The sequence below is a fragment of the Felis catus genome, chromosome E1 (assembly GCF_018350175.1).
Source record: "Felis catus isolate Fca126 chromosome E1, F.catus_Fca126_mat1.0, whole genome shotgun sequence".
Classification (NCBI taxonomy): Eukaryota; Metazoa; Chordata; class Mammalia; order Carnivora; family Felidae; genus Felis; species Felis catus.
In genome coordinates, this window is record NC_058381.1 from 58347362 (window position 1) to 58373638 (window position 26277).

The window sequence follows — 26277 nt, forward strand, 5'->3', positions numbered from 1 at the left end:
AGCCTGATGCGGGGCTCAAACCCACGGACCGTGAGATCACGACCTGAGCCGAGGTCGGACGCTTCACCGACTGAGCCACCCAGGCGCCCCCTCCCCCGCCTTTTTTTGAAACAAGGCTCAGGTCATTCTTACAGTTTGTGGGATCGAGCCCCGTGCTTGATGTTGGGCATGGAGCCTGTTTAAGTCTCTCTCTCCCTGCACCCCTGCCCCACTCATGCCTCACTCTCTCTCTCTCTGCACCCCTGCCCCGCTCATGCCTCTCTCTCTCTCTCTCTGCACCCCTGCCCTGCTCATGCCTCTCTCTCTCTCTCTCTGCACCCCTGCCCTGCTCATGCCTCTCTCTCTCTCTCTGCACCCCTGCCCCGCTCATGCCTCACTCTCTCTCTCTCTGCACCCCTGCCCCGCTCATGCCTCTCTCTCTCTCTGCACCCCTGCCCCGCTCATGCCTCACTCTCTCTCTGCACCCCTGCCCCGCTCATGCCTCTCTCTCTCTCTCTCTGCACCCCTGCCCTGCTCATGCCTCTCTCTCTCTCTCTCTCTCTGCACCCCTGCCCTGCTCATGCCTCTCTCTCTCTCTCTGCACCCCTGCCCCGCTCATGCCTCACTCTCTCTCTCTCTGCACCCCTGCCCCGCTCATGCCTCTCTCTCTCTCTCTCTGCACCCCTGCCCCGCTCATGCCTCACTCTCTCTCTCTCTGCACCCCTGCCCCGCTCAAGCCTCTCTCTCTCTCTCTGCACCCCTGCCCTGCTCATGCCTCTCTCTCTCTCTCTCTGCACCCCTGCCCTGCTCATGCCTCTCTCTCTCTGCACCCCTGCCCCGCTCATGCCTCACTCTCTCTCTCTCTGCACCCCTGCCCCGCTCATGCCTCACTCTCTCTGCACCCCTGCCCTGCTCATGCCTCTCTCTCTCTCTCTCTGCACCCCTGCCCTGCTCATGCCTCTCTCTCTCTCTGCACCCCTGCCCGGCTCATGCCTCTCTCTCTCTCTCTGCACCCCTGCCCTGCTCATGCCTCTCTCTCTCTCTCTGCACCCCTGCCCCGCTCATGCCTCACTCTCTCTCTGCACCCCTGCCCCGCTCATGCTCTCTCTGCACCCCTGCCCCGCTCATGCCTCACTCTCTCTCTCTCTGCACCCCTGCCCCGCTCATGCCTCTCTCTCTCTCTCTCTGCACCCCTGCCCTGCTCATGCCTCTCTCTCTCTCTCTCTCTGCACCCCTGCCCTGCTCATGCCTCTCTCTCTCTCTCTGCACCCCTGCCCCGCTCATGCCTCACTCTCTCTCTCTCTGCACCCCTGCCCCGCTCATGCCTCTCTCTCTCTCTGCACCCCTGCCCCGCTCATGCCTCACTCTCTCTCTCTCTGCACCCCTGCCCCGCTCATGCCTCTCTCTCTCTCTCTCTGCACCCCTGCCCTGCTCATGCCTCTCTCTCTCTCTCTCTCTCTCTGCACCCCTGCCCTGCTCATGCCTCTCTCTCTCTCTCTGCACCCCTGCCCCGCTCATGCCTCACTCTCTCTCTCTCTGCACCCCTGCCCCGCTCATGCCTCTCTCTCTCTCTCTCTGCACCCCTGCCCCGCTCATGCCTCACTCTCTCTCTCTGCACCCCTGCCCCGCTCATGCCTCTCTCTCTCTCTCTGCACCCCTGCCCTGCTCATGCCTCTCTCTCTCTCTCTCTCTGCACCCCTGCCCTGCTCATGCCTCTCTCTCTCTGCACCCCTGCCCCGCTCATGCCTCACTCTCTCTCTCTCTGCACCCCTGCCCCGCTCATGCCTCACTCTCTCTGCACCCCTGCCCTGCTCATGCCTCTCTCTCTCTCTCTCTGCACCCCTGCCCTGCTCATGCCTCTCTCTCTCTCTGCACCCCTGCCCGGCTCATGCCTCTCTCTCTCTCTCTGCACCCCTGCCCTGCTCATGCCTCACTCTCTCTCTCTCTGCACCCCTGCCCTGCTCATGCCTCTCTCTCTCTCTCTGCACCCCTGCCCTGCTCATGCCTCTCTCTCTCTCTCTCTGCACCCCTGCCCCGCTCATGCCTCACTCTCTCTGCACCCCTGCCCTGCTCATGCCTCTCTCTCTCTCTCTGCACCCCTGCCCTGCTCATGCCTCACTCTCTCTCTCTGCACCCCTGCCCTGCTCATGCCTCTCTCTCTCTCTCTGCACCCCTGCCCCACTCATGCCTCACTCTCTCTCTCTCTCTTTCTCCCTGCACCCCTGCCCCGCTCATGCCTCCCTCTCCCTCTCTGTCTCTCTCAAAAACAAAATTACCTCTGAATGATAGATTTACCTGCATCTCTGCCTATACACAACAGACGCTTTAAAAATGAAGTATGAGTTACGTAGTGTGAACCACGGAGCGGAGTCTGACAAACGCGTACTGACCCATATTCCTATCGAGACACAGACATCAAGCCGGAAGTCTCGTACCCCGGGAGATACTGCATCTCAAATACCCACTGTTGTGATTTCTGTCGCCGTCTATCAGCTCTGTTTCAGAGCTTTATAACATTAGAGACCTGGAATATGTACTTTTCTTTTTTAAAGAGAAATTAAAAAAAAAAAAAAGTTTACTTATTTATTTTGGGGGGGGGGGGGGCAGAGACAGAAAAGGGACAGAATCCCAAGCAGGTTCTGAGCCATCAGCCACCAATGCAGAGCCTGACAAGGGGCTCGGACCATGAGACCGTGACCTGAGCCGAAAATGACAAACTCGGAATCTCAACAAACTCAACACACACTAAGCTCACGGGCCCCCATCCAATCCTGCCAGATATGGGCCCCCAGATCAAACAGTTTTCTGATGGAAAACTAGTTCCGGGACATACTAAGGTGAAATATGAGCTCTTCAGGGCAAAACCACAATGACCTCATTTACCGCTAAGTCCCGCCGACTTCCCAGAGCACTGATGGCACGGTACGACGTAAGCACATTAAGTATGAGTAAAATGAATGAATGAATGACCGGATCCCCAAACAATTAACTTCAGAAAACCCTTCATAACCTAAGTCTCCTCTTGGAAATTCAAAATGCAACACAGCTTATTAATAAAGGCTCTGAGAAGGCCTGTAATTCCAAAGAATTGCTGAACTGCAGCTTGGCAGTTCCCAAACTCAGCTGGGCATATGCTTTCAAAGTACGATACAGTTGTACGTACAAAATACGGTCTTTTGTAAGTACGCAGCACAGACATTGTGCAGAACACAAGTTTGGGAAATGGTGCTCTAAGTCAGCCCCCATCACCGCATCACTGCCAGCAAGGAAACTGAGGCTCAGATAAGTGCCCTCCCCAAACCACATCGTCAGCTCTAACCGCTTTTATGACATGACTTCTTCTGCTAAAAACGCCATCGTGCAGGGGCACTGGCCTGGCTCAGCTTGGAGAGCACTTGACTCTCGATCTCGGGGTTGTGGGTTCAAGCCCCATGTTGAGCACAGAGATTACTTTAAAAAGTTAATGAAATAAAATAGAGGCTCCCGGGAGGCTCAGTCAGTTAAGCGTCCAGCTCTTGATTTTGGCTCAGGTCATGATTTCAGTTCGTGAGTTTGGGCCCCACCGACAGTGCAGAGCCTGCTTGGGGTTCCCCCTTTTTCCCCCTCTCTCTGGCACTCCCCCACTTGTGAGTGCACATGCTTTCTCACAAAATAAATAAACTTAAAAATAAGTAAAGTAAAATTAAATTAAGTTAAAAAATAAAAGGCTTATGGGGCGCCTGGGTGGCTCGGTCGGTTAAGCATCTCTTGATTTCGGCTCCGATCACAATCTCACGGTTCATGGGTTCGAGCCCCATATCGGGCTCTTCACAGGTGGTGCAAAGCCTGCTTGGGATTCTCTCTCTCTCTGCCCCTCCCCTGCGCTTTCTCTTTCTCAAAAATAAACTATAAAAAATTTTTTTTTAAATAAATGACTCACTTTGATATAATAAAATAAAAAGATAAAAAAATAACAATCACTCGAAGATTCTACAAAAATGCAGGCTCTTAAGCCCTGTTTTCCTGAGACTGTAAGTCACTGGCTCAGGGGCAGAGCCTGGAACCTGCATTCTTTTTTTTTTTTAAACATTTATTTATTATTGAGACAGAGAGACACAGAGCGTGATCAGGGGAGGGGCAGAAAGAGAGGGAGACGCAGAATCCGAAGTAGGCTCTAGACTCTGAGCTGTCCGCACAGAACCTGACGCGGGGCTTGAACCCAGGAACCACGAGATCATGACCTGAGCCGAAGTCGGTCACCCAACCGACTGAGCCCCCCAGGCGCCCCACGGAACCTGTATTCTTTAACTTTTTTTTTTTTTTTTAATCTCTATATATTTTTGAGGCAGAGAGACAGTGCGAGCAGGGAAGGGGCAGAGAGAGAGAGAGGAGACACAGACTCCGAAGCAGGCTCCAGGCTCCGAGCCATCAGCCCAGAGCCCGACGCAGGGCTCAAACTCACGAACCGAGTGATCATGACCCGAGCCGAAGTCGGACGCCTAACCGACTGAGCCCCCCAGGCGCCCCATGGAACCTGTATTCTTTAAAGGCGGCCGACCGAGCAGACTGGACACTGTAGTGAACACTCACCTTCGTGATCTTTCCCCCACTGAAGTTGGCAAAGCGTTTGAGGGAGAGGGTTAAGACGTTGGACGTTCTGTGGATGGTGAAGCGTTTGCTGGCCGGAACCTTCTTCTTGCATCTGTGAGGGGCAGCAGGTGTAAAAGGTGATCAGTTCGTGCTCTGCGTCCCTAGATCCGAATCCCCGTGACTTAAATGAAGGAACGCTACCACAGGGACCTGGGGCTGCCGAAGAGCTGGAGACTATAAAGTCTTGAGGAAGCACCTGCCCACACAGGGAAGCAACTCCACACACACAGGAAGGAGCGAGCTGGAGCGGGTGTGGCCCAGCAATGCAGGGCGGGCGGGAAATCACTGAACGTGAAGCCGGAAGACCAGGGGATGAGGGGCGAGAAGATGAAGGAAAGCAAACAGCTTTCAGGGCACAGGGAGGCCGATTCGGAGAGGGGAAGGAAGGGCAGAAATAATGAATCTGAAAAGCATCAAGAAAAATATTCTTGGCGGGGGGGTGGGGATGCCTGTGTGCCTCAGTCGGTTAAGCATCCAACTAGGTCACGATCCCGTGGTTTGTGAGTTCGAGCCCCACGTTGGGCTCTGCAATGACAGTGTGGAGCCTGCTTGGGATATATTCTCTCTCTCTTTCTCTCTCAAAGTAAATAAAAAAAGAAAAAGAATCTTCAGCGACTATAGCTTCTGAAGGAGCTAATACAAAGCACAACGCCCACGCAGTAAAAATCCACGTGACCCTTAGCAGAACGAGGTCACAGTTACATCTGCCGGGGCTGATGGAGGCCACAGAAGGCAGCTCGTCCAAGAGGCGGGACGGCAGAGGGCCACGTGGGGTCGCCTTGCCGCTCTGTGTCGCCAAGGGACCTGCTTCCCGGGTGAGGAGCGCTCAGGACAGGGGCTGGCGCATCCTAAGTGCGACGCAAACCAACACCAGCCTCAAAACCGTGGCCACTCCATCCGCATCGTGAAGAGGTTTCAGTCTTAAGATCTATATATCCTCCTCAAGAAATGTGAGTGGCGGTCACCTCTGGGGAGGGGCAGGGATGGCCGCAGGGCCGGGTCAGGCGGCCGGAGGTCCTCCCCGATGGCTCGCTCTCTGCCGTGAGCAAAACGGAACTTACTTTGCACACATATAGGCGTTCTCTCCACTCAGGACATCTGGCTTCACAAAAAGCTCCAGAGCGCGCACAATATTAGCGGCTTGCTGAGAAGGACAAAAACGGGGAAGTGAATCAGCAGCAGAAGAAAAAGGCTGACTCGAGAAATGCCAAATGTAAGGTCTTTTTCAGGCTGAGGCAGCAAATCACAATTTACTTGCATCCAAACTGGCCTGCCGGCTGCCACCTTCTGACACCCAGGGTGTGCTGCAGAGGAGCGGGCCGGGGGTGGGAGGGGAGGTGGGGGTGGGGGGGTGGGGGGGGAGGCAGACCGTGACCTCGGCCACACAGGTCAGGGCAGCTACCGCACGACTCCCAGGCGCGCTGGCCCCACACCCTGGGCGCAGGTGACCCGGCCCCGGCTGCGGCACCAGAAGGCCGGAGCGAGACGAGGCTGCTCTCCCGAAGGCGAAGGCCCGCCTGCCAGCGGCTCCCTGCCCAAGTCCTGCACGTACCGTGGCGCACCCCTCACGCCTCGGGGACACAAAGCCACGTTTTACCTCGTTTTAAACGAAAGCAACGCACACAGGGAAAAGGCCAGCAGCCATCCCGCAAAAACGGCGGCCCCTACTTCAAGGCGGTGACGCTCCCGGCATTTCTTTCCCTACCTGCCTGGGTAATTCGCCATCCCTGCTTCCCGGCCCTCCCCCGCCTCCCCGGCCTCCGGCAAACGTGACCCAGCACAGCCGGCCGCGGTCCTTACCCGGATCTCCAGCGCTACGTCCAAGTAGGGGTCGTACGTGTCTGAGACGCTTTTGCACACCGAGCATTTCACTGCAACGGAACAAGCGGCAGTGGGCGGGGGCGGGCGCCCCCAGCGCGCCACCCCCACGTCTCCAACACCCAGCGCTGGGAGAAGCCCTCGGCCGGCCGCCGGCCCCTCGAGAACCCGCCCGCGTGCGCCGCCAGCCCAGCGACGGCCTCCGGCCCGGACCGTGGCCTCGGCGGGCCCCCGGCCCCAGCGGCAGGGCGGAGGCCGCGTGTGAGGAGCTCAGGGGCTCAGGAAGAATAACGCCACCCTCGTCTACACGTGCCGGAGGCTCTGCTCCAGACCTCCTCCGGGAACAGTGGGCCCGTCGGCCAAGGGTGCGTCTCAGAGGAGACCGGGGCCTCCGAGGCTCGCCCAGGTCCGCCCGCCAGGAAAGGGCCCCACCTGGGCGCGGACTCTCAGCCTTCCCTGATTGACATCCTCCTCCCTGACAAGGGTGTAGAGAAAGCGTCTTCACCTACCACGCGATCTGAGATAGCCTCCAAAAATCTGATGGACCAGGGTGGTTGCCTGCGTCTGACGATCCAACCTGGAAAGGAGGCCACAGCCTTCAAGGGAATGACAGTGAGCAGCCCCCGCCTGAGTCACCCCGGCCCAGCGCGCCGGGGGGAACCCCCACCACACGGCCCATGACCCCACCACGCGGGCATGCTCACCCTGCCCCTCAGCGGGTCCCCGGCCGCTCCCCACAGCAGCTGCCTCAAGAACCCCCTCCCGACCCCCCACCCTTGACGGGAAATAAGAGGCCGGGGAAACGCGCCTGTGTGCCCACCGAGTCTACGACAGAAGTGCCCCAGCCCTCTGGAACCCACCCCCGCCCCTGTCCGACGCCTGGCTGTCCTATGTCCGAGCCTCTTACCTGCTAAGAGGGGGAGTGAGCAGGGACACCCTCCCCCGCGCCCTCTCATGGGTCACGGTCAAATCCCCGGCCCCATTAACCAACCAGGATCCAAGACAACCCTCAGCCTCCCACCGAGCTGCCAAGTGGAGCCACGGGAGACCTCTCCCCTCCCCTGCACCCCCAGCTCTGCGGATGCCTCCCCCCGCCACCTCTACACACGCCCCACGGCGCCCTGCCCTGGCCCCTTCTCTGCCTCAGCGTGCGGGCAGCCCCGAGCCGGGGAGCTCGCTGAGGCGCGCAAGTCTACACCACGGGGACCGACACAAGGGCACGTTTTCACCTTGTAGAGTTAGGAAATGAAAACCAAACACCGCCATGTATCACCACCACCATTCGCCGAAAGGAGGGATGTTTTAACTCCCCGGACCGTGGAGGACATAATCCCAGCACACGCCGGAAGCGTGTGGGAAGCCACATGTGACGGCAGCTGTGGAGACCCAGGTGGCCCCAAGCCAGCCAGGAGCCTGTCCCAACAGGGGCAAACCACTGCACGGAACCCACCGTCCGTCCGGCCCGAGGCAGAGCCAGCTCAAGCTTCACACTAGCCCCAGGCAGGAGAAAACCCAATCCCAGAGAGCCAACTCCATGTCTGAAGGGTGGTCTGGAGAAGCCTGAGTCCTAGAGGCAGCTGGGAATCGCCCAGAGTCCCTGCAGGAAGGGGAGCCTGCGGGAGAGCGAGGCTCGGGGCGCCTGCCACCAGAGTGGCTGGGGAGGTGACGGTGGGGAAGGGCGAGCGGAGCACAGGAGAGGACACAGGGTCCTGAGACACACACACGCCACAGGCCGTCCAGCCTGTGGCGCCCAGGACAGAAGGTGCGCTCACGGCACCCTGGATTGAAAACCACAGGAGCCACCAGGCGTAGGAGCTGCGCCCAAGCGGCCCCAGTCCTGCCCGGCACCGTTGGGACAGAGCAGTGAACGAGAGCCACCTCGTCCGGTGGAGACGAGCCCCCAGAAAGCACACACAAGGCAGAAGACAAAATCCCAAGCGGAAGTAAAGATCTGCACGCAAGCATTTGGGGAGAGGAAAACCAACGTAAGAAGTTTCAGAACCAAGAACAGAAAAGAGCAAACGGAGAAAGTTAACCTATACGGGGGAAAAAAAACAGGAAATCAGGTCGTAAACGAAGCTGGAATCACGCAGGGCCCGAAGGAGACGAGATTCAAGTGAACTCGGGGGAGGGGCGCGACAAGGCGGGTGAAGAAAGGGCCGCCAGACAGAGGGGGTCCTGCGGGGGAGACCCCGACCAAGGAAGACGTGACAGGGAGGCCTTTAACACGCACCTGCCCTGAGATGGGTGTGGGGCGCCGCCCCGGACCGGGCAGAGAAGGCCCGGCGCCCCCACCGGGAGACCCCGCGTCTGGGGCACGGCGCCCGCCTAAGTGATTGCTGCACGTTTGCAAGCCCAGACACTCAGAACTGAGCCGATTCAAAAGTGTGGTTCGGACACCACGGGCCCGCTGCGTAAGGCATAAGAAGAAGTCTCCAGAGTCTACCGGTAAGAAGACGTTTCCAGAGTCGATGTCTGCCCACCACGAACTTCTGGTCACTGCTCGGGTGTCTAGGAAAGCTGACCGACCACGGTCAGCTCTACAAACGTTCCTGTGAAGCCGTCACACTTGAAAGACCGTGCACCCTTTAAGGCAAGGTCCTTGCAAGGACGAGAGAGAGAGGGACTCGCCTCAGGCAGCCCTGGGCCTATTTAACAGGGGGTAAGGCGGAGGCAAAGGAAGGGATGAACGTGGGGGGAGAACACATGAAACTTGAAGTCCCGACAATGTAAGAGATAACCAAGAGTCAGGCGTGAGAGGAGAGGGAAGGACAGAGGGACGGAGCACAAGAAGCAGTGACAAACCAAAGGGTCCAGAAAAGAGGAGGAAGGCCGCCTCCAAGGGTGCACGCAGAGTCGTCACTGGAACAGACGCGGGTTGTCCTAAGCACCAGCCGAAAGTTCACAAGTTACCGAGCAAAGGAAAACCGGAGAGACGGAAACACAGCAGATGTGCTGGGGTAATCGTGGAGCAGTATCACAGCCGGACTAAGTCACAGTACCCGAGAAGGGGGCTGAACTTGCCCGTGGCAGAAACGGACTTCCAACAAAGGTACGGTGGTTGTATCTGACCACAGCCGTGCTTCCAAAGCAAAAGCTCCAGGAGATACGAGGAGGCTGGCGCCCGCCCAGAATCAGCACCGAGGAGGGAGAAGCGAGTGCAGACAGGGGACAGCCAGCAGGACTGACGGCACAGGCCTCAAGACGGACGCGCAACGAGCGACCCCAACTATAGACTACACTGTGTCAGGTGCACGGGGACACTCACGAACCCCCACCGTCATGCATCGGGTCAGAACCGGTGCCAGGAAGTTCCATGAAGTAGAAACGTTATGCACACTCTCCATTCACAAGTTCAACTGAAAATCTTTAATAAAATCAAAAAGAAAAAAAAAAGTCACTTCCACCTGCAAATCAAACTAGTTCAGCTTACGCCACTCTTCTCTCACTTCGCGAAGACCAGCGACACCTTTCTCACGGACGGGTGCGTGGAAAGCACCCAACTCCCCGCTGTGCAGGTGCCCGGCCACACGTACCTCACCTGACGTCAGACCCGCTCATCTTCCACTTCTGTGCCCCGACCTGGAAGGCTCACCGCCACCTACCTGGCTCTCCAGACCACAAACCTGGACTCCTCCCGCCCACGGGCCCAAACCCCAACCTTACCCATCCCTCCCGCATTCTCCCACCCCTGGAGGGCCTGGGTAAATGGGCTGGCTGGGCAGGGTGCGTGCGTGCGTGCGTGCGTGCGTGTGTGTGTGTGTGTGTGTGTGTGTTGGGGGGGGTGGTCAGCTGCTGTCCTAAAACCTCTCAGGTGATTCTGTGCTGAGACCAGGCCTGGGAACCACTGCTGGGGATGTGCTGTACCCACGTGCATGGCAGTGAGGCCACATTGCTTGCCTCCCCTTTGCCCCCATCGGAGCCTTGGGGTGACCCATCCTAGGAGGCCTCCTGCAGGGTAAGAGCACAGTGGAATTCTCCTGGGAAGGCTCCCGAGGCGTCCCTGCACTACAGCACGTACTACGTGACCTCGTAGACACCGGCCATCCCCGATGGCAGCTGTGTCACAAAAGGCAAGACGCAGCATAAAGTCGGCGACCCGTCGCATGCTCTCAAATTTAGAATGAAGGAACAGTAACCGTGCAGAAAGTAAGCTCAAAAATCCTAAACCTCCTACCCTCGAATGTTCAAGTTCTTTCATAAAGACGTAATTCCTACCCCGCCATCCTCCGTATCAAAATAGTAAGGTGATTTCTAAAGACGGGAAGAGTCCGGGCCGACAGCGGACGACCCTCACACAGACCTGCCAGAGCGTCCTCCCCGCGGCGAGCTGCGGGCAGAGCTCCGCCCCCACCGCCCCCTTCGGAGGTGCCCCGGGGGGGGGGGGCCCTGCAGTCCCTCATGTGAGCATCGGCAGGTCAAGGACCCGGAAGGCAGGGTCTAAGGTCAAAGACCCGGAAGGCAGGGTCTACAGCGGTAAGCCTGGGGACAGGGGCACGTCTCCCGTCTCCGCGGGAACAGGGGTGAAGCCTCTGAGGAGAGGCGGGTGGAGGGAAGCACCTACTTGGCACAGCCATTCAAACAGGCCTTCTGCATGGCGTCGATGGTGTACCGCAGAAATTCGTGTGCATCCTCCTGGTTCCCAAAGCGGAAATGCCGGGCAATCTCTGCAGACAGACAGAAGCATCAGACTGGCAGGGGAGAGCTCACACCTTCTCCCCCGGTTCCCCGCTGTCCCAAGGGTAAACGGGAAGCACCTGCAAGGCGGCCAGTGAGGAAATCGAGAGCTCTGCGTAAAGTGCGTGTCCCGTGCTCATGGCAGAGGTTTCCCCACCGAGACCTAAGAGCTTAAACGCTCCATGCTTAACAGAAGAGCCAGAGGCCACGAGACACCAGTCACTAAGGATGTGGAATCCACTGGCCAACTACTTTTCCGGGAGCCCACGCACAGCACAGACGGTCACAACGGCACCACACACGGCTTTCAGACCCAGGGAAGTCAGTCTGTGTTAAGTGGCTCCTGTGATGTTCACAAGAGCCCCTCCCCCCGCCCGGCCCGAACCTCCATTCTTCAGGGTGGAGGGCAGCGCGCACCCCCATGCGAAGCCCTCCCCGCTGACCCCAGCGCCACCACCTGCGCCCCAGTGCTCTTCTGGGAAGTCTTAGACTGTCGCCTCGTTCCTGATTCCTCCCCGCACCCCCTCCTCCGACCTCCCCAGCGCCCACCGCAGACGAACTCTTACTTTTCAGGTCTCGGATGAAGGAGACGGGCTTGATGGCGTTGCCGCTGTTGGCGAAGGCCTGCACAATGTGGTTCTGCATGACGCACAGCATGCAGAAGCTGCCTTGGTGACCTGCAGGGCGAGGCGGTCACCGTGAGGGGGGAGCTCCCGAGACGTCTCGCCACACGGCCCAGGGAACGGCTGGGCCACAGGGGTCCCAGATGCCCTGAAGCCAGCCCGCTGCCCGCGAAGGAAGCATTTCCTCTGCTGGAGAGCGTGGGGGGTCGTGACCCATCCAAAGTTGTACTTCCAGGACGTACCCCACCACCCTGAGCTGGCGCTGTTGACCTGCGTGAGGCCCTTTTCATATTACCTGGGTGCTACTTACTAAAAGTGGGAAGTCTGACTTTCAAAATGAAGTTTAGAACACGTTTTTCCTAACTTCTAAGCTGGATCACGTGGTCCATAAACGTGAACGTTTTAGGCTCCCCCGACAACTCTTAGTTTGCTCCTCAGCTGTGGGAACCTCTGCTCTCTTGGTTCTGGAAACTGCCCGCTGCCGTCTCAAGGCTTGGCGAGCTTCTTCCGCATAGACCCGGGAGGTTAAGTACAGCCAGGTCGGGGAGCCGTCCGCTCTCACACAGTCCGCGACGACGTGGCTCCGTCTCTGGGGAGCACAGGCAGCACACCACGCAGCCACAGACCGTACCTCAACGGGCGGGATGTGCGCCTCGAAACTCGGCCTACAGAGCAGGCAGCGGGCCAGACTGAGACCACAGGCCACGCTCCGCCAGCCCCTGCTGTGTGTGCAACTATCTGTTGCTGCTCGGCCAGCAGGCCGGACGGTGGTACGTCTTAACCTTTATTTCAAATAACGACATCTTTTAAATGCAGAGAAGTACAAAGCCTATACCATTGAGCGCCAACCCGTTTTAGGGGCTCCAGAAGGAAAACACTGCCGTGACAGCGACGTCTCCTCCCCTGCACTGCCCACACGCCCTCATCGGAGGTCGCCGCGATCCCGAACTAGGTCACAACTGCTCCCGCTTACGTAGTTATTGCGCTAACGCATGAGCGTGTGTACCCACAAACAATAAGCGTGTTTATGCTTAGCCTACATAACCTACGCCATGCAGCCCGAACTGCTCGGCAGTTTTGACGTGGTTCTGGTTCCTTCACGTGGGCTGGAGTATCTGGCCACAGGAACAGACCACGGTTCACTTACAGGCTTCCTGCTGACTCTGTGTCTCTGCTCCCACAAACAGTCCCGCACCTGCTTCCTTGTGCGCAACCTTCTCTAACGCATACGCCCACGACGGACTTCTGGGTCCCGGGGCAGGCGCGTCTTCAATTCTGCAGGATACCTGCTGTTCCACATACCCTATGTTACTTCTCAAACAGGCCCAGCTTGTACCACAGACCAATCAATCAAACACTCCTCCCTACCCAGTTACTTAGGCCCGTCTCAGAATCGATACTGAAACGGCATGCGGCCTGCTCACCACACGCACATGAGAACTCTAGTATTGAAAAACAGAAAAGAACTTGCATTAATTAGCAAAGACGTGCAGAAACTGGAAACCTTGTGCACTGTTGCTGTGGACGTGGAACGGCGCAGGGGCTGTGAAAACAAACAGTATGGCGCCTCCCGGAGGAGTTAAAAACAGAATTCCTGTGGGAATCAGCCATTCCACTGCAGGGTGCACACCCAAGAGGACGGGGAACGGGGTCTCGAGCGGGTATTCGCACACACCGTTCGCGGCGTTATTCACAAGCGCTAAAGCACAGAAGCCAAGTGTCCATCAACAAGGGAATGGGTAACGACGTGTGGTGCAGGTAGATACCGGAACGGCGTTCGGCTTGGAACAGAAAAGCAGACCCTGACACCTGCTACGGCGGGGACGAACCTCGGGGACGAGACGCTGGTGTAGGCGGCCAGACACGAGAGGCCCAACGCCATCGGACTCTACTTGTGCGAGGGAGCCGGAGCAGGCCAGTTCACAGAGACGGAGGCAGGATGGGGGGCGCCGGGGGGAGGGGAGGGGAGGGGGACGTGGACTCTGTCGTCATGGGCAGAGTTTCAACTTGGGACGATGGGGTTCTGGAGCCGGATGGGCGGCCGCATGGTAACGTGAATGCACCTTGTGCAGCTCAGCCGTGCGCTCAGAGCGGTAAGTCTGGGGGCGCCTGGCGCTCAGTCGGTGGAGGGTGCGACTCTTGATCTCGGGGTCATGAGTCTGAGCTCCATGTGGAGGGTGGAAAAAAAATACTAAAATCGGTTTTCTGGCTAGATCCCGGTGCCGAAGCGGTCCAGCCAGCGTGTAGCAGTTCCGGCGATACTTTTCAGGATCCTTGAGGGTCTCCAAACAGCATATACTCGCGGAGGAAGAGACGACAGCCCAAGCCCACTCGGGGTCACTCAGACAGCCAGTGGGGTACAGGGAAAAATACTAAAACTTCCCTTAATACTTTTACTCCAAAAAACCTTAGAACTGAGGCTCACCAACATTCAGCAGAGCGACCCAGAGCGACGTGGGCGCCCTCCCAGGAGAGGGAACCTGAGGGAAGGGGGGCGTCCCACCACCGACAGGGCTGATCCCGGTAGCTCCCACCTCACACCCTCGCTCCCACGCGCCAGGTGTGATGGATGGGCTGCAGGGACTTATGGGTGTTTCCTACGTCCCTCCATCAGTCCTAATAAGGTGGACGACGGGTGCCGCAGAGAAAGCAGAAACGAAGGGCAGCGGTGCAGGGAAGGACAGAACAGAACTAGGGCAGAGTAGGGTCATCACCACCACCACCACCACGAGATAAAAGCAAAGAAAGCCTAGTCTGGTCTTACTGGAAGTCCACCCGAAACAACCCTAATGACACCGAGGTCGCTACCAGAAATAGAGACTTATAACCAGCTATGCCTCCAGCGTGCACAGTGCCTCAGTATTTTAACTGCAGCAGCCACAGAGCCATTCCGATCCCAAGACGTTACAAAATGCTAGTTTCCACCACGCAGCCATCTTTCACGAAATAACAAAAAAGAACACAGCTGATATCCCCGAACACGTCACACAACCCAAACCTCTTACCCTACCGCTGTCCCTCTCTCGCTCCCATCTCCCTGCCCCAGGTCTAGCCTGATTTCCTATTTTCCTTGCGTACCAACTAAAAAAATCATGGTTCTTTTTTAGCCTTCTCCCACGCGCGTGTACCTAAATACCGTGTCGTCTTGCTTTTTCAGCTTTATAAACGGCAATTCACGCCGTACGCGGTCTTCTGGGACTTTTTCTTCACTCTGCCTTGTGGCCTTCGGATTCACCGGCGGAGCGGGTCACTCGCGCTCCTGCACCACCGGGGGCTGCTCCGCCCCAGGCCCACCCGTGACTCCGGGATCCGTTCTGTTCACGGGCACCTGAGCTGCTGGCAGCCGTGTTTACACAGGTGTCGTGACACGCGTGTCCCAGAGCTTTCCTGCAGAACTGCTGGCCGGGAGAGTATCTGGAAGAGGCCGGAGCAGACGAGCGTCAGAGGCTCTCGCTCACCTTCGTGCTGACATTCAGTGTCGTCAGGCTTCTGAATCTTCACCCATCACAGAGCTGGTCCCATCACACAACCGGTCCTGGTTGTGCTGGCGTTTCCCTGGTTCCGAGCGAGGCTGAACATCTCTCCCTGTCCTTCTGACCGCGAGCTTCCTCTTCTGTAAAATGCCGGTTCATAATCTTCACTTAGTTTTGTGTAGATTGTCCATCCCTTATTGGTCTGCATTCTTTCCACATTCTCAGCAGTGATCCTCTGCTGGCGACGCGTCCCAGGTTCTGCCTCTGGTTCGTAGCTCCCCGTTTGCCTTTTGATTTCCTTCAAGTGCTTTTTGTGAACCAAAGTTGCTACTTTTAATGCATTTGAATTCGTCATTTGTGGTAGTTAGTGCTGAGTCCTGTTTAAGAAATCTCCTATTCCAGGGGTGCCTGGGTGGCTCCGTCGGTTAAGCGTCCGACTTCAGCTCAGGTCACGATCCCACGGTCCGTGAGTTCGAGCCCCGTGTTGGGCTCTGGGCTGATGGCTCAGAGCCTGGAGCCTGCGTCCGATTCTGTGCCCCTCTCTCTCTGCCCTTCCCCCATTCATGCTCTGTCTCTCTCTGTCTCAAAAATAAATAAATGTAAAAAAAAAAAAAAATTAAAAAAAAAAAAAAAAAAAGAAATCTCCTATCCTGGGGCCCCCTGGGGGGGCTCAGGCGGTTAAGCGTCTTTGACTCAGGTCATGATCTCGCAGTCTGTTGAGTTCCAGCCCGCATCGGGCTCTGTGCTGGCAGCTCAGAGCATGGAGACTGCTTCAGATTCTGTGTCTGCCTCTCTCTCTGCCCCTCCCCTGCTCATGCTCTGTCTCTCAATAATAAGAAATAAACGTTAAAAAAAAAAAAAAAGAAAGAAAAAAAGAAAAAGAAATCTCCCCTCCTAAGGACAGAAAGATAGTTGCCAACATTTCCTATCAGAGTGTGATGTTTGTTTCTGATATTAAGTTTTGAACGCATCTTTTGTGCACGGCTATGCTGTGAAATGGGGGTCCTATGTCACTCTTCCCAGATGTAAGCCTGAGTTCTTTCAAAGTTCCGTTTGTTTAAAACGCGAGACACGTGACAGTGTTAAAATGCGAGACAGTGTCTGTAGGTAACACGCTTCCAGACACGTGCAGGTCTGTTTCTGGGCTGTGCTCCACCGCACCGGTCAGTCTGTCCCTCCCTGACCCAATACTCTCGACACGTTAGTTTCTCTACGTGACAAGACTTCCTAGCTGGTAGGGCATCTCTCTCCCCATAGCCTCCTTCAGAAGCGTCCTGGTGATACTGAGTCCTTTGCTTTGCTTTTTCGTATACATTCTAGAATCAGCCGGAGTTACGTTAACGAGTCTACGTTAATCTGGGGAGAACCAACATTTTTATCACAGCGAGGCTTCCTTCTGAAGGCAGCTATCTTCGTGTATGTAGGTTCTTGTGTAACGTCCTTCAGTGACAGATCTCTTGGTAAATTTAAGTCTAGACGCTTTATCATTTTTGTTGCTATTACAAACTTTTTTCATAGTAGCAACTTTTTTTTAAAACTCATTTGGTGCGGAGAAATTCAACTAACTTTTCGTACACTGACCTATTTAGTTACATTGCCAAATTTCTAATTTAAATTTTTTTTTCAACGTTTATTCATTTTTGGGACAGAGAGAGACAGAGCATGAACGGGGGAGGGGCAGAGAGAGAGGGAGACACAGAATCGGAAGCAGGCTCCAGGCTCTGAGCCATCAGCCCAGAGCCCGATGCGGGGCTCGAACTCACGGACCGCGAGATCGTGACCTGGCTGAAGTCGGACGCTTAACTGACTGCGCCACCCAGGCGCCCCACCAAATTTCTAATTTATAGTTTCTTTCGCTTTTCAATGCAGGAAATGTTTCTTTTCTTCTTCTTCTTCTTTTTTTTTTTTTTTAAGGAACGTTATTTTCAAGTTAACAATGGTGCGTTCTCTCCTTTTTCCCCCCACGTCACCACTCTGGCTGAGACGGACACATCTTCAACACAAGGGGTGACAGGGACCCTTATTTCACGCTGTGTTTTGAAGAGTATATGCTTCCAATATTTTCCTATTGAGAACTTTGGGGGGTTTTTTGTTTGTTTTTGTTTTTTCGTGTTTGGTAGATAACCATTTATCAAGATAAGGAAACTCCTTCCTATTGCTGCTTTACTAAAAGCTCATCATCAATTTCTTTTTTGGGCATCTATTTGCAGGTGACCGTTCCCTTTTCACCTGCTGATACAATAATTAAGGAAGCAAAATTAGCAGTCACTTACACGGCCCTAAACTGTGGCCCAAGTACCATTCTGAGCATTTCCCGTGATTCATTCAAACTTCCCAACAACACTATCAGGATCATGGCATTTAACAGTCACACTTGGGAGATTTTCAAATTTTAGAACATCCTTGCAGGGCTACGATGAACACAAACTGCTCACAGTGTTTAAAAGACTATGGAGTTTGGGGGCGCCTGGGTGGCTCAGTCGGTTGAGCGTCCGACTGCGGCTCAGGTCATGATCTCACGGTTTGTGAGCTCGAGCCCCGCGTCGGGCTCTGTGCTGACAGCTCGGGGCCTGGAGCCTGTTTCAGATTCTGTGTCTCCCTCTCTCTCTCTGCCCCTCCCCCGCTCATGTTCTGTCTCTGTCTCAGAAATAAACATTTAAAAAAAATAAAAAAAATAAAAAGACTGGAGTTTGGTAGTAGTTCGTCTAGAAGTTTCTTAACTACATTCGTGAATAAGATGGGGCTGTAATTTTTCTTACGTTGTACTCGTTTAATTTCATTCCCCAAGTTATTAGAACGTCATAGAACGAGCTGGGGGGTTTTTCTCTCCTTCTCTATTCTCTGGAAGAGTTTGTGAAGCATTGCAAAGAACTGTTTCTCAAAATTTTCATGAAGCTCACCCATAAGTCGTCTCAGCCTGGTATTTTCTTCATGGGAAGATCTAATCCACCCATGTAATTTCTTTATTAGTTACAAGGCTTTTAAAACTTTCTACTTGCTTCAGTTTTGGTAAGTTACATTTTATTTCACCCCTCTTTTACCCATTTTAAATTTCTACTTGGGGGCATGTTTTATCATGCGCATAAAACGCTGACTGGTACCATAACGGATGTACAAAGTCATTGAATATACGTAGTTTGGCTGTATTTTTTGAAAACCCCTCTCTCCGTTTAGGCACTCCTTTTTACAAGAGTTCGGGACCAACGCTCTACCTGAGACTGGCTTCCACGGCCCGTCCTGCTGCGGGCACACGACAAATTTAGGTTTTGTCAGTTACTACGTCACGAACGTCACTCCGAAATCTGACCCGGGCTGAGGGCCGGCGGGCCGTGAGCACGTGGGTTTGTGTCCGCGGGACACCGTCCGGTCCCCCACGACCCCCAGGCCGCCCCCTCCCACTCACAGTTGCGAGCATGCTCCTTGGAGAGCAGGTAGTTGGCCAGAGGCGGGGTGTAGGTCAAGCACTGTACGGTCGAGTTCAAGAAGCAGGTGTTGCCGAGGTTGTGGAGCCCCGCTCCCACGCGGTACACCCGCTCCCAGTTTAGAGACAGCCGCTCGGTGGGGAAGAGCACTTTCTGTGGGGCGGGGACACCGTCCCCACAGCTCTCGTACGCGTGCTCGCTGCCTGTGAGAGAAGGGAGGAGGGAAGGAAAAAGGGCCTGAGTCCACACACAGGTGGACCGCAAGAGGCACACTCGGCCTGCACGTGGCCGAAACACGGCGCCAAAGGCGAACTGGTGTTCCCGCCCACCGGGAGTGACTAGAAAGCCCGGGAGGAAACCCGGTCATCCCACGGTCCTCGCAGACTGCACAGGTCTGGAGTTCGAGGAGCCCCCCGTGGATGGGAAGGCAAGACTCAGAGAACGAACGGCCAGAGGGGCCAGGCCCCCGCACGCTGAGGCCCAGCCCGCTCCTCTTGTTTCTAAGCCCCGCTTTTGATGAAACGCACACGGGTCCCAAGGCCCCTCTAAGGTCACGGCTCTCTTTCTGACCAACCCCGTGTCGTTATTTCTACGACTCAAAGCCACCGACCCCACTGAAACCTCCCAACTCTCTGACCACATCTCTATTTTTGTTCCTCCCGCTCGGCCAACGCTCCGTCCATCTGCGTGGTCAACACACGTCGAGACCCCTCCTGCCGGCCAACCGCGCGTCTGTACCCTGTCTCCTGGCCTGAGGCTCATCTCCACTCCTGTGGCGACTGGCTCCCTCCGTTTTAGGGTTCAGCAAGACATATTTGCTCTTTAAGGACTCCAGCTGATAGGAGAAACTCTTGCTGGCTGGCTCGAACTCAATCTTCTGTAGAAGGACTTTCTTGGCAGAGGAGGCCAGGAGCTTCCCCAGCTCTCCATCGTCAGCCGAGTCCTTGCGGCCGGGTTTCAGGGCTTCCTTCAACTTATCGACTATTGGCATGGTGCATCACCGTGGGGACAAGAAGGGACACAGAGCGACGAGTACCCAGGTCCCAGGAACAAAGCATCACTTCTCTGCAATCCCCTCTTTGGTCTTTACGGATGCTAGCCACCACACAAGCTTCTCTGGATCAGCTGCCAACCCTACAAAGGAAGCGTAAAACACGGAAACATGTCACCAACCGCTTGGACGGAGCGGAGGCCGTGCTTCTCTCAGAAAGACCAGGTGCTTCCACGAACAGCACCGAACACACAGTGACGGCACCGGCGCCAGGCGAGCCGCGCAACGTGCCTTTGCTCCACACGGGACCGCGCACCTCCGGCCGGCCACACCCGCCTTCAAAAGGTGACCTCGTGGTCCTAGTGTGTGCTCACAAACAGGGAAACGCTAACTCTCACGGGACACCCTGGTTGCACACACAAATCCATGTAATAAAAGAAGTAAATGGGGCAACTGGGGGGACCCAGTCAGTTGAGCGTCCGACTTCGGCTCAGGTCATGATCTCGCGGTTGGTTCGTGGGTTTGAGCCCCGCGTCGGGCTCCGTGCTGACAGCTCGGACGGAGCCCGAAGCCTGCTTCCGATTCTGTGTCTCCCTGTCTCTCTGTCCCTCTCTTATTCATGCTCTGCCTCTGTCTCTCAGAGATAGAGAAATAAACGTTAAAAAAATTAAAAAAAAAAAAAAGAAAACATGACTTCAGAGGCACCTGGGTGGCTCAGTCAGTTAAGCGTCCGACTTGGGCTCAGGTCATGATCTCGTGGTTCAAGGGTTCGAGCCCCATGTGGGGCTCTGTGCTGACAGCTCAGAGCCTGGAGCCCGCTTCGCATTCTGTGTCTCTCTCTCTGTCCCTCCCCCATTTGTGCTCTGTATCTCTATCTCGCAAAAATAAATAAACGTAAAAAAAACTTTTTTTTTTTTTTTTGCGAGAGTGCATACAGGCACACGTGCGCGTGAGCAGGGGAGGGCCAGAGAAAAGGAAAGGAAGAATCCCTAGCAGGTTCCAGACTCAGCGCGGAGCCTGACACAGGTCTCGAACCCACAACCGTCAGATCATGACCTTGGACTGAAATCAAGAGTGGGATGCTTAACCAACTGAGCCACCCAGGCACCCTGGGACTTATCTTTAAAAGACCAAGCACAAATTCTTTGATTTGAGGAAACAAAAGAACCTTTCCTGAGAGTTGTTATCTAAGTGTTCCCACCACCTGAGCAAGCTGACAACTCGGAGAAATGAGAAGATGCACAGAAACCTCTGCTGCCTTACCTGGGATGTCTGAACTTGGGCGTGCTGCTGTTGCAGCATGGGGTCAGGTTCAGGGCCAGAGCGGGCAGGTGCGGTGCGCGACCCTCAGATGCCCGAGCTCCTCGCCTTTGGCTTGGTAAATCACCAAAGCTGCAGGTCTGTCGTTCAGAATCTGTGGGGTGAACAGAGCACCACGTGAGGCACGGTCCCCTCGGCCCCACTGCATGGACACAGAGCAGGGAGGCCGACGATCTCCCTGGAAGAGTTGGTGTTAAGGCTGAAGGAGTGTCGACTGCTGGATTTAGGAAGATTCTGCAGAAGAACTGAACGCACCAGCTACAAACTCTGCAATGTGCACACTAGGGAAGCACTGCCCTCTGCCCTGCGTCCTAACCATCAAACCAGGGACAAGTCCAGGGGCCAAAAATCTCCAGGGGGCTCTGGTCCAAAATGCTTTCCAGAAAGTGAGAGGTAATAATCACCTCCAACTTCCACGTTTCATAGACCAGAATAAAGAAAAAAAAAATTGAAGGAGCAGAGAGAATCGCCACATTTTCACTTTGCTAAGTACAGATTTCTTGTCCTTGCCATCCACGATCACTGTGATTACATAAAATTAAGGTACTGAAAATTTTTTTGCGGTGAAAACGTTCGAATGTATACAACGTGGGGGCGCCTGGGTGGCTCAGGCGGTTAAGCATCTGACTTTGGCTCAGGTCATGATCTCACAGCTCGGGAGTTCGAGCCCCGCATCAGGTTCTCTGTCAGCAGACTTTGCTTTGGATCCTCTGTCCTCCTCTCTCTCTGCCCCTCCACTGCTCTGTCTCTCAAAAATAAACATACATTTTTTTTCCTTCTAAATATATGCGATGTGGAGAAATCAACATAGGGACCACCACGCTCCCTGTATTCATATCAGCAGTTACTATGTGGGCCCAATCCATATTCCTCTCCCGTCCCCACATTACCCACAGCAAATTTCAGATACATTGTATTTCATATCCATAAATAAAAGCATACCCACACCAAAATAAAGAGGGAGCGTAATAAACATGATCTCAGGAGCATAATAAACATGATCTCAGAAGAAAAGCCAATGTGGAAACTGAAGATCCCGGTCTTACAAAAATCGCCCCATAATATCCCTGTTTTAATCAAGACTCACACCTCACTGTGCACAGGTGAGGGCATAGACAGACATGGGCCCAAGGGCAAATGTTGGGGGACCAAACAGCGAGGGGACGAACAGAACTCGGGAGATATAACCCGATTTATTTCAAGAGAAGTAATTTCAAGAACCCCTATCCCACCGTCCACTCCTCACTGTGGAAGTCAGAGATTTTTGAACAAACGTCATTTTCCAACTTCTGACAAAGATCGACCTCTGTGTCACCGATGCCGTCCAAAACATCAATAACCAAAAAGTTATTTCCCTCTGAGGTGCAGGAACCCAGAGAAAAACGTCCTTGCAATCACCAGCAAGCCCTCTGATGTGCGCATCTGACAACCTGCTCTTCCAAAGTCGGGAAGGATGCTCCCTCCATTCCGCGTCGCTGATGGTCCAGAACAGCTCGGGCTCCTGGGTGCCTAGTCCCACTTCGGAGAGCAGCCGGACACAGCTGCCTCATATTCCCTCTCCCTCCGCCCGGTAAATCCACTTTTCCAGGATGAAATGCACTCAAGACTCACAGAGTCAACCACGTGCTGGTGGGGGAGGAGCCCCAGATGGACAGAGCCCCGGCCTCCCTGGGGCACCTTCACAGGGGGCCTCCGGGCTCTTCTGCAGAGGCGAGCAGAGCCTCCCTCTCCTTGGAGGCCGGATTCTCAGCAATCGCTTACAGAGAGCAGGCTGGACGCTTTCCTCTCTCATCGGTCTCGGTTTTAGAATGCTACTCGGTCTAGCTCCTATAACCCCAGGGGAGACTCGACACTACCCACTAAAACGGGTATTTTAACCACCCTCCTCCCACCTTGTCCTCACCCACTCGCATCCACCTTGACCGTGACCCTGAGGAAGGTTACCTTCTCCGGGGGTAAGTCTTTCCCACGTTTTTCACTAAAAGGAAAAAAATGAGATTGCAGCACTGTTGCCCAACGGAACAGGCTCCTCCAGATTTTGACTTAAGCCATTTCAGAGAGTCTGGTTTCTGCATAAATGATGCTTCCGTGGGTAACGACCCTGTCCACGACCGACACAGGCAGTTGCCTCCTCCGACCCCCCGGAGCTCCTGGCTGAGGCAGGCTCTCCCCTCCATCACAGGTCAGGGTTCCCCGGGAACAGCAAAGAGGAAGCCTCCCGGACCCTTCCTGTGGAGCCCCCCGAACCCCGCGCGGACGACGCGCCCCTGACCCTCCCCGGGGTCCCCTCGCCCCTCGCCCCTGACCCTCCCCGTGGACTGCAGAACCCTCTCGGACCGCGCGCCCCTGACCCTCCCCACGGACCCCGGAGCCCCTCGCGGGCCGCGCACCCATGACCCTCCCCGTGGACCCCCGAGCCCCTCGCGGAACGCGCGCTCCTGGCCCTTCCCGTGAACCCCCGAGCCCCTCACGGACAGAGCAGCCCCGAACTGGCCAACCGAATAGCCCTGGGCCCTCCCTACGGGTCCCTGAGCCCCTCGAGGACGAGTACCCACATGTCCCCTGTGCGCCACCACCCCCCCCCCCGCCCGGGCGCACCTTCCCGCACCCCAGGCCCCGCGGAAGCCCTCCACCCGGCCGGACGCGCAGCCTTCTCTCGGCCCGCGCGCGGCCGCCACCCGGCCCCAGCCTACCCGGCCCTCGGTGGGCCCGGCTTCAGGCCCGCGGCGCTGGCGTCTGCTCCGCCCGGGCCCTGCACACGCACCATCCGGGCCTCGGGCGCCTCACACACGTGTCACCGCGACGCTTAAAGGCGCCGCGACTCGAGGCCAGCGCTGCCGGACTCGAAACGTCGTGGCTGCTTTAAGAGCAGCAGGCCCGCTCCCTGGGCCCGCCCACAGTCGCTCTACGCAGCCGATACGTCATCCCCTCATCCCGCGGCCCCGCCCCCTACGTGATGACGCAAGCACGCAGAGTCGGAGACGCCCCGCCCCCTGGGTCGGAGCCGGGCGAGTTCCCGGAGAGCACGTGAGGCGTCCGCTTCCGGGTCCTTAACGCGCAACGCACCTGGCGCGGCCTCAGACCCGGCGCGGCCTCAGTCCCGCGCCCGGTGCCCGGCGCGGGTGGTGCTGATGTCGCGGGGTGTCGGCCTCGCTGTCCAGGGCCTTTAGTGACCGCGACCCGGACCGGGCGCGATGAGGGCAGCAGGCCCGGAAAAGCCAGGGAGGGCCGAGCAAAGAGCTGCTGGGATGACTGTGGGGAGAGGTGGCGGTTGACCTCTGAAATGTCCGGGGGGGGGGGTAGGGGGGGACCGTGTGCAATTCCCTGGCCCCACTCCCGACCTCCAAACGCATCATCCTGTGACGACTGCGTTCAGCTCTTGGTTGAATGCTTGCAAATACGCATTGCTTCTGCGGTATTTTAAAACATCGTTTTCACCAGACCCACTCCTCGCGTGAACGGGCAGGGGGGAGAACGAGCGGCTCCTAGCCTGACCTCCCGTGGCACTCTGACACTGACGAGGGCAGCGGGTGGGAATAAACGACCCAAAATCACAACCTTGCGCTCAGAGCCTTGTCTGCCTGCTCTTTCTTGGCAGGGAAGCCTGCGGCGGGTTGGGTGAGCTCCTGGGGGAACCGCCTAGAGCTAGTCTCCATGCCCACGCTGCACCCCGACAGTCCTTGGGGCCGGGATTGGAGATGGACCCACAACAGGTGTCACTGGGACAAAATTCACCCAGTAGTTGTTACGTGGATGCTGGTGTCCTGAAAAAGCAAACAAGCAGAAACAAAACCGTAGGGGCCTGGGCCTGGGAGAACCCTCAGGAGCTTCAGATTGAGATCTGTTCCTGGGGTGAGAGCATTCTGTGCCCCGAGACAGTGATTCAAACCGAGACAGTTCTCACTATGGTGCCGCCTGATCCCATGTGTAAGCGAGTGATTAGAAGTGTGGGGGCAGGTCCCAAGGGCTGGCAACCGACAGGGGAAGGAGGAGACTAGGCTTTTATCCCAGCGCTGCCCTAATTCGCGGGTTGCTTTGGACAGTGAACTAACCTGGATCCTCATCTGGGGAATAAAGACAATCTCCAGCAGATCTGTAGCGCTTAACAAAACTGAACACCTTTGCTTCCGTGGCTGAACTGATATTATGTGTCAGAGACCTAGCTGGTCTGTCGCCTTGCCAACATTCTATGCTTTAAGCCTCCCCGGCAACCCTATAAAAAGATACTGTTCCCATTTTAGAGATTAAAAAAAAAAAACTGAGCACGCGCACCATCTCTGCAAAGAGGTGATGTGAGGCTTTAAACCCAGGTGTTCCCGGCTCCAGGTTCACACCATTGGCTCAGGCCCTCAGAGAGACCCCGAAAATCTGAGATGACAGGTTAGCCGAGAGGCTTCGGTCCTGCTTCACAAAGTAATCTGAAACCTAGTAGGGAAGAGCTTTCTACCACCCACACTCCCACCCTAACTCCCCCTCCTGACTCTCGGTAAGAAGCCTCAGCGTGGAATCTCCTCGAGGTATGTTCAAGTAGGCCTTTCCTAAAGCGCTTAATCTCAAAAGTCACCAGAGAAATGCAAATGAAAACCACACCGAGGGATGTTTCACGCCCACTAGGACAGCTAAAATTGAAAACACTACGTGTTGGACAGAAGGGGAGGCAAGCAGACTCGTAAAACCCCTAGGAGTATAACATGATGCAACCGTCTTAGAAAGAAAAGTTAGGGGCGCCTGGGTGGCTCAGTCGGTTAAGCGTCTGACTTCAGCTCAGGTCATGATCTCGCGGTCCGTGAGTTCAAGCCCCGCATCGGGCTCTGTGCTGACAGTTCAGAACCTGGAGCCTATTTCGGATTCTGTGTCTCCCTCTCTCTCTGACCCTCCCCCGTTCATGCTCTGTCTCTGTCTCAAAAATAAAATAAATGTTAAAAATTAAGAAAGAAAAGTTAAATGTTTCTTTTCAGTAACACAAACACCTGCCCCATGAGCCGTCCATTGCTGTGGCCATCACCACTGTAACTATGCCTGTAGTCCAGGACCTTCCACATGGGCAGCTGCAGCCCTCTGCTCCCCCGACCCCCATCTTGGGAACGGTGGGTCCAGTAAGTGCCGGCTGATCACCTCCCTGCAGGATCCACAAACACTTGAGCCCACCATGCCCGGACACGGGTGCATTCCTTCTTGCCCAAACCGCCTCTCTTTTTCTGCCCTGTTGCCCCCTTGGGCTGCTGGGCTGGAGCTCAGACCGAATCCTTGTCCATTTCAGCTTTTCCAAGCTCCCCGGCATCCAGGAGGGTCTGGCCACTGGGGGTCACTGGCGAGACTGGAGGGCAAAGGAAAGAAGTGGCCGG

The 26277-nt window shown here is 55.9% G+C and overlaps 1 protein-coding gene across 5 annotated transcripts in view; it reads right to left on the reverse strand.

Annotated features, from left to right (window-relative positions):
* USP36 (ubiquitin specific peptidase 36) overlaps positions 1-23782 on the reverse strand; it is a 38798-nt gene extending 15016 nt beyond the window's left edge. For 4 of the 5 annotated variants that reach the window (XM_019818341.3, XM_019818340.3, XM_023244158.2 and 1 more), the window contains exons 1-10: positions 23626-23782; positions 20876-21026; positions 19360-19755; positions 18603-18824; positions 11670-11780; positions 10991-11093; positions 6936-7003; positions 6409-6479; positions 5670-5752; positions 4549-4660 (exon numbers count right to left, since the gene is read on the reverse strand). In XM_019818341.3, coding sequence (XP_019673900.3) covers positions 4549-4660; positions 5670-5752; positions 6409-6479; positions 6936-7003; positions 10991-11093; positions 11670-11780; positions 18603-18824; positions 19360-19612 — 1023 coding nt within the window. In that variant the 5' untranslated portion in view covers positions 19613-19755; positions 20876-21026; positions 23626-23782. Of the gene's footprint in view, positions 1-4548; positions 4661-5669; positions 5753-6408; positions 6480-6935; positions 7054-7093; positions 7169-10990; positions 11094-11669; positions 11781-18602; positions 18825-19359; positions 19756-20875; positions 21027-23625 lie in introns of those variants that run through there. The other variant, XM_045045266.1, reaches the window with a different exon arrangement.
* Positions 23783-26277: the final 2495 nt, after the last annotated feature.